Raw genomic sequence first — 16,875 nt, forward strand, 5'->3', positions numbered from 1 at the left:
CACAACTTGACACAAGCCATGGGTTCAGGTCCGGACTTATAAGTCCGGACCTGAACCTGAACCTCTGGACTTGAGTGCGGACCTGAACCTGAATGTGAGTCCAGGTAAGCAGCACTAGTCACTCACAGCCACAGTCAGGTCGAACCGGATGACTGCGGGGCTAACGGTCCGCTAACATGGCGCGTAAATCAACGGTAAGTTTTGCCCATTACTTTGAATATTATTATTGTGATTGAGGATTAAATCCGCTTTGAAGACCATCGTTTTATATCGTGCAGTTTAGCGGCAAAAATAACGTCAGATAGCCAGCTAACGCTAGCTTTGTTGAATTTATGCTAGCTAAACAAGTAGTGGTTGTAGTCTACAGCAGTAATTAATATATTATAGCCTACTGCTTTGGCACTAACGGTTGATAACCGTTTATGAAAATAAAACCAATTGAACTGTACTGAAATAATGACAAGTTTTATAATTGTCTTGGGCTCCTGCTGTGTTTTTAAAGCCTTTGTAAATTATCCATGCTATTTAGCTAACGTCGAAGTAGTGTATGTGAAATCAACCTCACAATAAGATTTGTGTATATTACAATTATTAATGTCATATTTCAAGATGATTACTTAGATATTACAATATGGTTCATTGAGCTGGAGTTCATTATCGAGCTTACACGTTAACGTCACAGTCATCTGAAGAACAAACCCAAACCTTGTTGTTTTTATTAATTGTATTACCAAATGGGTATCAAATAAACAGTAAGCATTGGTAACACAACCTCCAAAGTTACAGTAAAATAAAAAGGACCCTGACTCGGACAATACACAATCCAACATGTTCAACAGAAGAGAATCAGTTATATTGTTTGTACACATGGTACTTTATATATATATATCTGTTTGTTTAAGGTGTCCAGGTGATGCAGAAAGGCTGGACCAGAGAGTGAGAGACAGAACTTGACTCCTCACAGCAGTGAACTTCAGCACAGGTACAAAGACTCTTTTTTTCATACTGTACAAAGAATCAAGAAAAAATATTGGTTTAAATAAATGAAGTATTGACTTTAATACACTGATATACGTTCCATTAAACAATACTAAAAATACTAGATCACCTACACATCAGTGAAGTTGAGGTTTTTTTTCCATGCAAAAGGTTACATTTAGATGTTAACAAGCAATATGACTTTGTCAGCTTTCTAATTTAATGTATTGAAGGCAAAGCTATTTAACACATAGTGAGAACTGCTACTATTTATCTCTCAATATTGTCTGTAAAAAACGTGGTAAAAGTTATTCTTTCAGTGAGACAACAGAGCAAGCTTCTACAGTTCCACTACATTTTGATAACAGTTAAAATATTATTTTGATAATAAAATATATTTCAATGTTGATGAATTTCATACTGTTCATTCATAATCTGATTACAATTAAAAAATAATTATATCAACAGCCCCTAAACACACAAACACACCTTTCATAAATAACACACTTGTTCTGCAATAATGTTTTATGTTTCCTGTCATTTTTGTTAGGAAAGGACATGCCCGAAAGACACGACTCAGCATCTCCTCTTTCTCTGAGGGTCAAGAAGAACATCCAAGAGGAACATTAAAGGCTGATGTTATGAGATTTTAAGACCAGTATAGGATTCACTAAGAAACTACTTATATTGTGAAAACAAAGATCTGCACACTGAATATTTTTGTAGTCTATCAGGACCATCATTTGTTTGTGACGCTGCCTGCACCTCAGAGAAGGGGTGGTTATAGTCAGGCTTATAAAGTGTGGCGAAAAACACAGTCAGCTGATGGGATGCATCTATTTCCACGTCTACACTCCATCAGCTGATTATTTCTATTTGCCTCACTTTATGAGCGTCACATCACCTGTGCCTTGTACCGCAGAGTTTGCAACATCACAAATAAATGGGGCCAATCTTCAGTCAGATATGAATGTGTAATCTAACATTTTCAGTAAGAATAATGGACAGCAAATACAAACACAATTTATTGAAATGTGAACCAAAAGTTAATCAAACATGTTTTATATAAAAAGCACATATGGACAGAAGGTGTAAACCTATTAAATGTATAAGTAAACACATTTAGTCAAATAACGTGAGACAGACAAGGCCTGTGCAGGTGGTATCAGCTATGGTATCAGCTCCTCCATCAGGCCTGGTCCTCCTCGCTGAGGAAAGACCCTCAGTCCTCTCCAAACCAACAGACAGGACATCCATCACACGGAGGTTTCTCCCTGAAGTCTCTGCAGCCCTCTGGACACCAGGCTGTCTCAATCCGTCCACACTGATTATGAGAGGGGGAAAATGAAAATAATAAATGCTTGACAATAAGAAATATAAAGTTGACTGTTGAGTTGCTCAGTTTTTTTAGATTGTCAATACTATTACTGTATAACTAATATCTCAGGTTAAGAGGCACATTCAAATAAAGATTGGTCTTTAAATACATTTTGTCTTTTGAATTGTTTGTCTAAAGTCAAGGATCTAGAACTGGTACTTAGTGTTAATGATACAGTCTGGTTATTATGCCGTTTGGAGGAGGCCTCACAGGTAAGAGTACTAACTAGCTACCATCACATGTACCTTAGCTTGACTTAAATGTATTAAACGTATAATTAAGTGATATCAAAATATAAATAACTAATGTCATGCAAACATATTCATATTTGCTTGATTCCAGAGTTGAATTTAGCACAATTGCATACAAACGTTCTAAATAGAAAATAGCATGGATAATTTACAAAGGCTTTAAAAACACAGCAGGAGCCCAAGACAATTATAATATAATAATATATTTTATATCTAGATCTTTGCTAGGTTTAATTAATTTAAATGTGCGTAGTCTGTTACCTAAATTAGATTGTGTCCGTATTTGGGCGAGTTCGACTGATGCTGATGTCATTGTCATTGTCTTCATCAGAAACGTGGCTAGATAAATCCATTTTGGCCTCTGACATTTACATAAATGGTTACAGTGTATATCGTACTGACCGGCCTAAAAAAGGTGGTGGCGTTGCCATTTATGTGAAAAATAAGTTTTGTGTAACTAATATGGTTTTCAAATCTGTTAGTAAACAGCTAGAACTTTTAGCCGTGAATATTGAGGTAACAAAGGGTCAACAGGTCATGGTGGTGGGCTGCTACAGGGCCCCCTCGGCTGTCAAGGACTCTTTATCGTCATTGGCAAAAATGTTATCACAACTTTCCTAAAAGGAAATAGTGCTGCTTGGTGATTTTAATTGGGACTGGTTAACTTTTAAACCTGTGTACCTCTTTGAATTTTACCCAGATTATAGACAGTCCTACTCGCCCAAATATTAAGTCTCCAAATAAATCGTCCTTAATTGATCTAATTTTAACAAATGTTCCACATAAATACTCATCTGTGGGAGTATTTGCTAATGATGTGAGTGACCACTGTGTTGGAGCCACAATTAGGGACACTAAGGTCCAAAAGGTTAAACCACGTATCATCACAAAGAGAGACAAAAAACACTTTGTGGAGCAGGGTTTTTTACATGATCTGTTTGATTTTGATTGGGGTAAAATCAATCTGTGTGCTGATGTAGAAACTGCATGGTCTTTATGAAAATTATAGATAGACATGCACCTCTGCGTACATTTAGAGTGAAGGGACGAAACAATCCCTGGTTTTCTGCTAAGCTGTCCAGTCTACTTCATGAGAGAAATAATGCTTGGGCTAAGGCTAGGAAATCAGGCTCAGAGGTAGAATGGCTACGTTTTAGGCAGCTAAGAAATAGCTTCACATCTCAAATAAAAAGTGCTAAATCAAAGTACTATTTGTCAGTTACCACAGAAAACCTGAATAATCCTAGGACATTTTGGAAAGCCATAAAATCGATTTCCACTGGTGATATCCCAAATGAGCTACCTCCGTGCCTCACCACAGCATCTGGCATTATATCAGACAGGGCTACTATGCTAAATTGTTTTAATAAGCATTTTGTGTCTTGTGGCTCTCGGTTTGATTCTGTCACTGACTGTACTTCTGCTTCTGTGAACGCTCCAATCCTTGACTCTGAACAATGTGGTCTGGAAACCCCTTTCAGTTTTACTCCTTTAACTATTGGTATTGTTCATGAAGCATTATCCAAGTTAGATCCTAGGAAACCGGCTGGCCCGGACAACTTAGAAACCTTTCTTTTTAAAGATAGCTGCAGATTGTATTGCTCCACCTCTTACTTCTCTTTTTAACCTCTCCCTCAGCACAAATACAATTCCAAAAGTATGGAAGTCTGCTTATGTCTTGCCTTTCCTGAAAAGAGGGGAGGCAACTATTTTAAATAACTATAGGCCAATCTCTAAATTGTCAGTTCTGGCTAAGGTGCTCGAACGCCTTGTGAGTGAACAAGTAAAGGAATTTTTATGTATAAATGATATCATGTCTAAACATCAGTCAGGATTCAGAAAGAAACACAGCACCATCACTGCGACAATGAAAGTGGTAAATGACATTACTAGTATTTTAGATAATAAGCAGAGTTGTGCAGCTCTGTTTATTGACCTTTCCAAAGCGTTTGACACCGTTGATCATCACATTTTAAAGCAGAGGCTACTCAGTATTGGCATATCCAGCCATGCAGTGGGGTGGTTTGTGAACTACCTCTCTGAAAGGTCCCAATGTGTTCATTTTGATGGACTGTCTTCTGAGTGGTTAAACATTTCTAATGGTGTACCACAAGGTTCTGTTTTAGGACCACTTTTATTCTCCATCTACATCAACAGTTTAGGTCATAATGTGGATGAAGCTACTTTACATTTGTATGCGGATGATACTGTGCTGTATTGTGCAGGTCCCTCCATTAAAGAGGCTGTTGTTAAATTACAGGCTGTTTTTAACACTATTCAGACTCAGCTCTCTGAATTAAAGCTTCTTTTAAATGTGGATAAAACGTCGGGTTACGTAGTGTAACCCTTGTTGTATTACCACAGGCGGAGCCCTCTACTGGACTCTATGGGCGGGCCTACCTGAATGCGCGCACATCACACCGTATAAAAGGAGGCCTCGCCTTCTGACTATCATCCTTTTCTCTTCAGCAGCGGAAGTGATTCCACGAGAGACTGAGACGTTTGAAAGAAGAAGAATGAGTTATCATACCTCCAGGGAGTCGCCACTGCTAGAGACCCGGGCCTGTCCTTCGTGCCCTGGTTGAAATAGCGGGCGCCGATCCCAACCACCTTGCTTCGAGTGGTTGGGGGACCAGGATATGGCCGAGGCGGTGCCATTCACGTTCGCCATTCCTTCCGGGTCTGGCGTCCATGGAAGTCCACTGCTCAGGGCTGTACTATCCCTGGATGATGATCGTGGCGGCGGGTGTGTGGGCTACTCACTTATTGCGAGAGATGCCCCCGCCTCAACAGGTCAGAGCGATTATTGGGCCGCAAGGCCGAATAAGTAGCTTGGTCCACGGGCCTTGCCCCAGGCCCGGTTCCCCCAGGGAACCACCTCTCTTCAGCGAGCGGAATAGGACAGACAGTGCCCCGAGTAGAGGGCTCCGCCTGTGCTAATATAACAAGGGTTACACTACGTAACCCGACGTTATATCTCTCACAGGCTCCGCCCTCTACTGGACTCTATGGGTACAGTGGGTGGAGCCGCGATGTATACGCGCACTGTCGTCCAACAATATTCCACCCTACTGCCCCTGACCGGCTATTATGGTCAGCAGCTGCTGCCCCACCTTCTCCTTTAACCCGGTTGTAACCGAGGAGAAATCTGGGCTGTGGCTGACAGAGCACACCCTGCTGCGCTTACCTCGCAAAAAGTGTGCTCAAAAAACAGTGCCGGGGGACCCCCCCACTCTGGATGGGGAGAGCCCCCTCGGCCCCGAAAGGGCTAACTACACGCCTGCCTCCCTGAATTCCTAAGGATAACAGGGAGAGCGCCAGAGCCCCTGCCCCACACTCAAACACTGACCCCGTGTCGAGTGTGTGGACTAAAGTGTGGAGGGCTCCCCCCCTCCTGCTCTCGGCAGGAGGAGAGCAGCCCTCCAGCCCTGTAAGGGCCCAGTGCGCCACCCCCGCCCCTCCCGGGACCCTCCGAAGGCCCGAGAACAGCGAAGGCGCATTATGTCCGGGGAGGGGGTCAGATGCCAACTGACCCACAACCCCCCTCCCAGTCCTGTGTTGCCCCCGCAAGTACAGACGAGGAGAAAGAGCCCGACATGTCCAAGAGATAAAACCTTATGAAGGGGCCTGGCGTCGACCAAGACGCCGCTGTGCATATATCCTCCACACTCACACCGTTGAATAAGGCTGTTGACGCATCCACAGCCCGTGTGGAGTGTGCACGAACCCCCGTGGGGCAGGCTCTCCCTGCCTGTCCGTAGGCATGTGCAATGCACTCGCAGAGCCAGCCTGCCAGGCGTTTCTTGGACAGAGCTTTCCCGATCACCCCGCCCCCGAAGCACATGAACAGCTGTTCGGTGCGTCTAAGGGCAGCCGTGCGCTCTACATAACATGCTAGCGCACGCACCGGGCAGAGGAGGTGCAGTTTAGCTTCCCTGGTCCCACCATGGGGGGGAAGCCTAAAACCCCCTAACTGAATAGCCCTTGACCTGAACGCACTCCTTAGGCCAGACCTGGGCATTGTACGGCCCGCGGGCCACATACGGCCCGCGGGCCACATACGGCCCGCGGGCTGATTCTGACCGGCCCGTGTTGGAAATTACAAAATAAACATATTTTCTAACTTTACCTCATGCATGGACTAAAGCTGCATTGCTTTTATTTTGAAGTTGTTTTTTATTTACGTGCATAATGACGCAATACATATATCAAGACGTGCACATGATTGGATCCTTGTCACAAGACGACTTTAGCCCTCAAAATGTCCGCTAAAAAAAGAAAGGTAGATGCTGAATGCAGGGTTTTCAACACAAATTGGACTGCTAAGTATTTATTTACTGAAGTCGGAGGTAAAGCCGTGTGTTTAGTTTGCGGGGAGCAGATGGCCGTTTTTAAGGACTACAATGTGAGTCGGCATTACGAGACGAAACACGCGGAGAAATATAAAAACCTGACTGACGCTGAAAGGGCGCGGACATCGGAAGCTTTGCTAGCTAAGCTGCAAAAGCAGCAAGGCTTTTTTACCAAGCTTCACACATCCAGGGATGCAGCAACCAAGACCAGCTTTGTGATATCCCACAAAATCGCTAAAAACAGTAAGCCGTTCTCGGAGGGGGAGTTTGTCAAAGAGTGCTTGGTGAACTCTGCAGCACTAATATGCCCTGAAAAAAAAGCCGCATTTGAGCAAGTCCCGCTGTCCAGGCGAACCGTGACTAGAAGGATCGAGGAAATTGCGGGGAATCTGGAGCTTCAGCTGCAACATGAAGTGGCAAGTTTCGCCTTTTTCTCCTTGGCTTTGGACGAGAGCTGTGATGTCCGCGACACAGCCCAGTTACTCTTATTCGTCCGCGGGATAACACCGGACTTCAAGATTACGGAGGAGCTGGCAGCAATATGGTCGATGAAAGGGACGACGACAGGGAGCGATCTGTTCACGGAGGTAAACGAGTGCATGGACACGCTGGGACTGAAATGGGACAGACTGGCAGGTGTCACAACGGCCGGTTGTCCAAATCTTACCGGAAAAAATGTCGGACTTTTGAAACGTATGCAGGATAAAGTGACTGAAATCGACGCGGATCAGAAACTGGTATGTTTGCATTGTATTATACACCAACATGTGTTGTGCAAGTCTGTGCTAAAAATTGACCATGTTATTGATGTTGTTACTAACATAGTAAACTTCATCAGAGCACGGGCATTGAACCACAGACAGTTTGTCGCACTTTTGGAGGAGCATGAGACTGAGCATCGTGACATCGGCTACCACACAGCTATCAGATGGCTCAGCCTGGGCAAAGTGCTGAAAAGAGTTTGGGACCTGAAAGCAGAGATTCAAGAGTTTTGTGAGAAGAAAGGCAAAGACTTCCCAGAGCTCTCAGATGAGGACTGGATGGCAGATTTAGCATTTGCTGTTGATGTGACTGCACTGATGAATGAACTGAACACCAAACTTCAGGGCAAGGGCCTTTTTGTTCATGAAATGCACAGCCTGGTGAAGGCTTTCATGACGAAGATGCAGTTTCTTTCAAGCCAACTGGAGAGCAACACTCTCACTCACATGCAAACTCTGAAAGAAGTCACACCATCAGCTGATCACCTCCGCAGGTACTCATCCATGTTGGGAGCATTGCATGGAGAGTTTTCAAGGCGATTTAAAGATCTCAGAAAAATCGAGGATGAAATGCAGCTGGTTTCCTCTCCCTTTACCTGCAGTGTGGATAATGCACCCAGTGATGTTCAGCTGGAACTCATCGACCTGCAGTCTGATGCAGTACTGGCAGAGCACTTTAAGTCAGCATCTCTGCTGGATTTCTACTCTTCTCTCAAGGAGGAGAACTTTCCAAACATGAGGAGACATGCTCAGAAGATGTTGGTTCTCTTTGGCTCTACCTACATATGTGAACAAACATTTTCAATTATGAAGTTTCAAAAATCCAGGTATAGATCCTCCCTCACTGATGATCATCTGTCAGCTGTGCTTCGCATCTCCACCTCAGACATTCAACCTGACTTCGATGCACTCGTTAAAGCTCAGCAGAGACTAGATTTCTCTTACTGAACAAGAAAAGAGAACTTAAAAACACCAAATGAGGTGGTTAGACTACAAATGTTGGCATTTAAAGGCACCAACTAGCAGTGAACTGGGACACTTTCTTTGGAAGCCTTTTTTCTCAAAATCACAGTTCAGTGATGTTTAGTGACAGTTCAATATGATATATCTTGCTTAATATTTGGAGTACAAAGACAATATTGTGATGTCTTTAGAATGCTAAGAATCTCTTTCCAACAGTAAATGAAACTCAAAATGTGTTTGAGTGAATGTGACTGAAAATGTTTACTAATATGAGTCACAAATGGTGAACAACGTTCATTTTGTTTACCATTGTTTTGGGAAATTCGATTTAATAAATGACATTTTTTTGTAAAGCAACCTCACTTTTTCATTGCTTAACTATAACATATACTCTTACCAGCTTGTCAAAACAATGCTATTTACTGCTTTTTATAAAGAAATACAATTAATATTATGCAGAATTGAGTTCAGCCTTTTGGCCCGGCCCTCCACAATATTTTCAGTTTCTCATGTGGCCCCATGGAAAAAATAATTGCCCACCCCTGCCTCAGGCTCTTGGGCACAAAGGAGGGGTTCGGTCTGAGTGTCGAGCCGCTACGGTCACCCCGAATCTGTAAACAGCTCGGGTGCACCGACAGAGCAGTTAACTCAGACACTCTTTTGGCTGACGTTAAGGCAAGAAGCAAAGCTGTTTTCCCCGACAATGCTTTCAGAGAGGAGAGCTCCAGAGGCTCAAACGGCCCCGAGGCCAGAGCCTCGAGCACTAGGGGCAGGTCCCACTGTGGGGTGGAGGCGTGCACTACTGGGCGCAGCCTCCTGACCCCCTTTAAAAACCGCGACATCAGTGGTTGACTAAAGGCTGACCTGCCGCCAAATCCCTCATGGCAGGACGAGATGGCTGCTGCATACACCTTCACTGTTGAATGCGCAAGCCCTCTGTCCACCAGTAACTGTAAGAAGGATAAAATAGAGCCTAACTCACAAAATAGGGGCTCTATTCCCCGCTCCTCACACCATCGCTGGAATCCTAGCCACTTTGGCCTGTAACAGGCTGTGGTGGATCCTGCTCTAGCTGCCTGGATAGACTGAATAACACTGTCAGACAATCCACCCTGTCTCAGCCTGTCCCTCTCAGGAGCCAAGCCTGGAGAGGACGGCCGAGAGTGGGTAACGCCCCGATTGCACCTGCCTCTTGAGACATCGCCCCCCAGAACTGGGGAACCGCCCAGGGCTGGCCCACCTTCATCGGTGTCATCTCTGAGTACCACGGCGCCCCAACGCGGTCCGGAGCCACTAGGATGACTGACAGACGTTCTCGCCTCACTCTCCTCAAGAGGGGGAGAATGAGACGCAGCGGTGGAAAGGTGTAGAGCAGCTTCCTTGGCCATGGCTCGTGTGCAAACGCGTCCACCCCTAAGTGTGGGTCGTCGCTCCGAGCCACGGAGAACCACAGGGCACAGTGGCTGTTTCGCCGGCTGGCGAACAGATCCACTTCCGCTCTCCCGAACTGGGCCCAGATCTGCTTCACCACCTTCGGGTGAAGCACCCACTCGCCTGGCAGGGGGCCGCCCCTCGATATGAGGTCAGCTCCCCCGTTCTCCAGTCCCGGGATATGGAGGGCTCTCAGAGATAACACCACCTCTGATGCCCATAACCACAGCCTCTCCGCTGTGGTCAACAAGGCGGCGGAGCGGACTCCGCCCTGCTTGTTGATATAAGCCACTGTGGTGCTGTTGTCGCTCCTGACCATTACATGTTCCCCCTGAATTAGGGGCCTGAAATGCCGGAGGACTAACACTACCGCCCGTAGCTCTAGGAGGTTGCTGTGTCGAGACTCTGTTAGAGTCCAGCGTCCACCTATAGCCCTCTTCAGGCAGGTCCCTCCCCATCCTGTTCCGGATGCGTCCGTGAACACTGTGATGTAGGAGGTCACCCGTCCCAGTGGAGACCCCCTCCGGAGGTGATCCGGGGACCCCCAAAACCGGAGGTTGCCCCTCACTGAGGGGGTATGGTCACCAGCCGCCTCTTGGGATCCAAGCGCAGGCTGGAGAACCACCTCTGCAGGCGGCGCATATGTAGTAACCCTAACGGGACCATCATGTGAGCAGCCGCCATGAGACCCAGCGTCTGCATGACAGTAAAAGCTGTCACTGTTGCCCCCTGTCGCAGTCTGCGTACCCCCTGAAGAAGGGACGCACGTCTGCTCTCTGACAGGGTGGCGCGCAACGTGCCTGCATCGAGCACCACACCCAAATACAACGCCCGTGGTGAGGTATGGGGGTGCTCTTTTTCCAATTGATCGCGAAGCCTAATCTGGTTAGGTGTGTGATCAATTGTGCTGTGCAAAACATTGCCTGTTCCCGTGACCCAGCCATGACTATGAGGTCGTCTATGTAAAAGAAAACTCTCATGCCGTGTGCGCGCAGCGGTTGAAGCGCTGTGGCCACACATTTGCTGAATGTGCGTGGGGATAGGGAATAGCCGAACGGCAGCCTGTTGTACTCGTAGGCTATTCCCTGGAAGGCAAAACGCAGATACTTTCTGTGCTTTGGAGCAATTTCTACATGAAAGTACGCGTCTTTCAGGTCGATGGTGGTGAACCAATCGCCTGGCTGCACCAGCCCCAGTAACTGTTTCATAGTTAGCATGCAGAATTTCCTGCGGGAAATGTGGCGATTCAGGCCGCGGAGATCTAGAATAGGTCTGAATTCCCCTGTCTTCTTAGGAACCAGGAAGTATATGGAATAAAGACCCTCTTCCCTGCGCTGAGGGTGCACAACAGACACAGCCTGTTTCTGCACCAGAGCCTGAATCTCTGCTGAGAGGAAACTCATCCCCTCTCGAGAGGATAGCTTCACCTCTCGCATGCCCATAAAAGGGGGTGGGACGCTGCAGAACTGGAGTGAATAGCCCCGTTTCAGCGTCCTGTCCATCCACCTTGATAGTACACAGCTGAGTTTCCATTCCCCATAACACTGTGTTAAAGGGCATGCCCTCAGCTGTGGGGCCGCCTCCTGGGAGAACAGATTTACCTCTCGCATGCCCATAAAAAGAGGTGAGTGTGGGACACCCACAAGACAGTGGTCCATGTGATACAGTGGTACAGTGTATAGACATGTGGTACAGTGGGACGCTGCGTCCTCCTGTCCCTCCACCTTGTTAGCACACAGCTGAGTTTCCATTCCCCAGAACATTGTGTTAATGGACAAGCCCTCAGCTGTGGGGCAGCAGCTATGAAGCTGTGATACTCTCTGGTGACCCGTTCCACCGCAAAAACTCCCCGCGAAGGGAAGATTTGCCCATGGAGGGTTGACACAGAAAGGGCCGATTATTTACTGAGGACCTTGAACGCACCGCTGCGCGCTCTTGCGTGAGCGCGCGCTCCACCCTAATGCCGTTCTCACCACTACGGAAAACAGCATTAATCAGAGTCTTTATAGGCGTAGTGTGTTTTACTAAGGTCCCTGAACGCACCGCCACGCGCTCTTGTGTGAGTGCGGACTCCGCCATAATGCAGCCTTTACCACTACGGGTAAACTGCATTGGAGTCTTTGCTCTAGGCGTAGTGTGTTCTCTGACAGCAATACGCCAGCCATAATGTCCCTGTACCCGCATAGCGCTCTCCTTTAGATAGCACTCCCTGCGGTTCATCCCTCTCATCTGCGCATGCCCACTAGCCACCTCCTTTACAGGAGATACAGCTGGGGCAGCGAATGGGGAATTTCTACGGTTAACATTGTGTGAAGGCCTAAGTGTAGCCTTTGTGGAAACAAAAGACACTTAGATTTGGATAAAGATCAACCTCATTCTTATTAGAAAACGTAGTGATCTGTGCATTATACAGGGAGGAGGCGGGATTCGCCCCCTCGTCCCGGGCGGAGAGATGTTCTCCCCCCGCCAGCCAGATCCGTAAAGACGGAAAGCCTGCCCCCGTGAGTGCCAACACGCCGGTTCCACGGGGTGGGCCGAAGAGGTGGAGGGCGCCGCGGGCACGGGATCTCCGTGCCTGCACCTCTCCCTTCGTCTCACCTCTCTACTGAGATCTTTGAACGCACCGTGGCCCGCCCTCGGGGGAGGGGGGGCGCGCGCGCCGTCGCAATACCGTCTCTTTGAAACGGACATTATGGGGAGAAGTGGAATTGCAATAGTCTTTACTGAATGCATTTTTCCCACACACACACACACCTCACTCCAGAACTAGAGTTTACAAACGTAAACCACCGTTCTCCTGCGGGGGTCCCTGAACGCACCGCGGCCACTCTCACGAGGGCCGCGCGCCCATGTATTAACGCTGTATTTCCCATTGCAACTGTGAAATGCATTAATCGGAGCCATTATACTAGGCAAGGTGTGTTTTCTGACAACAGCACGCCGGCAATAGCGTCTCTTGAACCCGCACAGTGCTTTGACAGCACTCGGTTTATTCCACTCACGTGCACACGCCCACCTGCTGGCTCCCTATACTGGGGTTTACAGCAGAGGCGGGTAGTGTAGGATAGTGTTTCTTCCGCTGGGGATGGGCAAGAAGCAGCTACGCTGCGACTAATCCTCATCCTGTGAGCAAAGAGCCCTTCCGTAAACACGGGGGCTCCCAGGAGATCAACACGATCCTCTTTGGAAAGTGCCACGCGGTGTGATATCCCAGAGACATCACACGGCGGGCAGCGGTGGCGGCCTGTGATGAAGTAGGGGCGACCCTATATCACCTGAAGCCACCGAGCACCGGTCCCTCGGGGAACCGGGCCTGGGGCAAGGCCCGTGGACCAAGCTACTTATTCGGCCTTGCGGCCCAATAATCCCTCTGACCTGGTGAGGCGGGGGCATCTCTCGCAATAAGTGAGTAGCCCACACACCCGCCGCCACAATCATCATCCAGGGAGAGTACAGCCCTGGGCGGTGGACTTCCATGGACGCCAGACCCGGAAGGAATGGCGAACGTGAATGGCACCGCCTCGGCCATATCCTGGTCCCCCAACCACTCGAAGCAAGGTGGTGGGGATCGGCGCCCGCTATTTCAACCAGGGCACGAAGGACAGGCCCGGGTCTCTAGCAGTGGCGACTCCCTGGAGGTATGATAACTCTTTCTTCTTCTTTCAAATGTCTCAGTCTCTCGTGGAATCACTTCCGCTGCTGAAGAGAAAAGGATGATAGTCAGGAGGCGAGGCCTCCTTTTATACGGTGTGATGCGCGTGCATTCAGGTAGGTCCGCCCAGGGCCGGCTACGTCTATAGAAGTCTCAGTGGGAGAATGCTTGCGGGGTAAGAGAGTACCCATAGAGTCCAGTAGAGGGTGGAGCCTGTGAGAGATATAACCAAGGTAATGCTCTTTTCAAAAGCAAAAAAGACACCAGAGCCTGTTTTAGATATTGTAACTACGCAAGGAACAACACTTGAAGTTGTTGCCTGTTACAAATACCTTGGTATCTGGCTTGATGATTGTCTCTCTTTTAAACTTCATGTCAATAACCTGCTTAAAAAACTGAGGGTTAGGCTAGGGTTCTTTTTCAGAAACAAGTCCTGTTTCTCGCTTGAGGCCAGGAAAAGGCTAGTCACTGTGACCTTTTTACCTGTGCTGGACTATGGTGATTTGTTGTATATGAATGCACCTGCCAATTACCTGAGCAAATTGGATGCTGCGTATCACAGTCATGGGCGGCGCCAGGATTTTTTTGCTGCAGTAGCTTAGCAGTTGCTATATGACAGCACGGCGTTGCTAGTTAATTTTCAAAATAAACAAACAATACCAGTGGGCCAAGCACAAGCCTGTTCATATTGTAGCGTTCACCGCTATTCAAGATCTCTCAAGCCTTCAATGTCAAAAACGTTCTCTTTATTTACAGAACCAATCAATAGTGTAACACTCATGACTTTCACGTAACAAACACCGGAAAACGCACACACACACCTGGAAGGGGCGGTTTCTCCCTAACTCCCACCAACAACATTGCCTAAATAACGCACTTTTCCTCCTCTCTGGCCTCATTCTGTGACTCTCCTCCTCATTCTCAGTTCTCTTCTCCTCATTCACAATTCCCCGTGTTAGATCTCACTGTAAGCACGCCTCGAACAATGCGCCATGTCGGAAAATACAACACATTCTTGATTCATTTAAAATGACCATTTGTAACTGAGAGGAGTGACTGCTCATTTCTGCCGAGATGCTCAAAGGGTGAGACGCTGTGTCTGAGAATCACTGACTAGCAGAATGTGTATATTCTGGAGTGGAGCTCTGCAGAGAGCAGGGTGGAGGAAATGAGGGCAGTGGATCATCACGGTGCGGAGAGGAGCAGCGCTAGTTCCACTGCAGCTCGTGGTAGCAGCTAGCTGGTCCTGCTGCTGCGGGTGCAGCGAGTCAATTGGCGGGGGCACCTGTTCTTCGTGGTCCCAATCCTCCCGGTTTTCATAGTGAACATCGGGATCCTTGTGGATAGCAGGGTTGTCCGGCTGGACCGGCTCCGTTGGAGAACGCGGTCGTTTACGCTGACTTGTGACTGTGAGAAATGTTTCCATTTTCGATCTACTGAGAATTAGCCAAGTAACAGTTCACGCAGTAAATTACAACGACCCGCCCCTGATAGATCCCGCAAAAATGTATCATATTTATACACATTCTCGCGGGCTGCGGGAATGTGTATAAATATGATACCTTTTCATATCAAAACAATGGGGTTGCTAAGCCGTTGCTAGGCCAATTGTTGGAGTTGCTATAGCAACTCCTAGATACCCCCTGGCGCCGCCCTGTTTACAGTGCTCTGAGATTTGTCACAAATTGTAAAGCGCTTACACATCACTGTACACTGTATACCAAGGCAGGTTTACCATCACTCTCTGTACGGAGGCTCAGTCATTGGTACACGTTTATTTATAAAGCTTTGTTGGGTAAACTCCCGTATTATATCTGCTGTCTGATAACACAGAGAGTTGCAAGCAGCCATTGTCTGAGATCACATGATGTAGTCTTGTTAGATGTGCCAAGAGCAAGGACTGTCTCAGGTAAGACAGCTGTTATGTGCGCAGCTCCACTTGCTTGGAACAATCTTCAGCAAGAATTGAAACTGAGCAATCTCATTCCTCTGCATGTTTTTAAAGCTAGGCTAAATGAAATGCTTGCTGATACAATGGGCACTTGTAAATGTCTATATATCCTGTAAATATAATGTATAATGTCCTTTATTGTTTTATGTTTCATGTGGAACCTATATGCTGCAGGTCTCCCTTGAAAAAGAGATCTATGATCTCAATGGGACCAATCTGGTTAAATAAAGGTTTCAAATGAAATGAAATGAAATAAAACTTGTCATTATTTCAGTACAGTTCAATTGGTTTTATTTTTCATAAACGGTTATCAACCGTTAGTGCCAAAGCAGTAGGCTATACTATATTAATTACTGCTGTAGACTACAACCACTACTTGTTTAGCTAGCATAAACTCAACAAAGCTAGCGTTAGCTGGCTAACTGATGTTATTTTGCCGCTAAACTGCACGATATAAAACGGTGGTCTTCAAAGCGGATTTAATCCTCAATCACAATAATAATATTCAAAGTAATGCTGGGCCAAACTTACCGTTGATTGACGCACCATGTCAGCGGACTGGTAGCGACACTAACCGTTAGCGAACCGTTAGCCCCGCAGTCATCCGGTTCGACCTGACTGAGGCTGTGACTGTGTGAGTGACTGAACCAAGCCTCGTTGTTCTGATAGCTCCGCCCCTTCGCTCCAACCCCCCTCCCTCCACATCTACAGGTGAAAATTACTTTTGCGACACATTTATCGCAAGAAGTGTAGCAAAAGTCAAGACCGCAGATTCGTCAGATTCGTCAAGTTGTAAAACAAAATGTTTCTTCTGTGACTTCAAATTTGGTTCACAGTTACGTGGATATTTTATACAAGTGTACATTTGGTTCACAGTTACGTGGATATTTTATACAAGTGTAAATGTATGCACACAAGCTCAGAATTTTTTTCTGCAAGTGCTCACATCAGGTTTTACACGCTCTCGCATTTTGCACCATATCTACCTTCATATATAACAATCACACATTGAGTTCATTGTTGTGCAATGATAAAATTAGACCGTTGTTTTTTTAAATAGTCCGTATGAAACTCGGCAGCTCTCAGGTGATCAGCTGATCAGCGGGGGCTGTGTGTGTCTCTTTGTTTACACACCTAATGGGCCATTAGCCACAGCTC

General features: G+C 46.8%; 1 protein-coding gene across 1 annotated transcript; it reads left to right on the plus strand.

The window, feature by feature from the left end:
* Window positions 1–6,988: 6,988 nt before the first annotated feature.
* LOC139434070 (general transcription factor II-I repeat domain-containing protein 2-like) lies at window positions 6,989–10,316 on the plus strand. Its single transcript, XM_071203592.1, has 2 exons — window positions 6,989–8,507; window positions 10,102–10,316. The coding sequence occupies exons 1-2, from the start codon at window positions 6,989–6,991 to the stop codon at window positions 10,314–10,316; spliced, it is 1,734 nt and encodes a 577-aa protein (XP_071059693.1).
* The last annotated feature ends 6,559 nt before the right edge of the window (window positions 10,317–16,875 follow it).

Source organism: Pseudochaenichthys georgianus, chromosome 7, assembly GCF_902827115.2.
Source record: "Pseudochaenichthys georgianus chromosome 7, fPseGeo1.2, whole genome shotgun sequence".
In the NCBI taxonomy this organism is placed as follows: Eukaryota; Metazoa; Chordata; class Actinopteri; order Perciformes; family Channichthyidae; genus Pseudochaenichthys; species Pseudochaenichthys georgianus.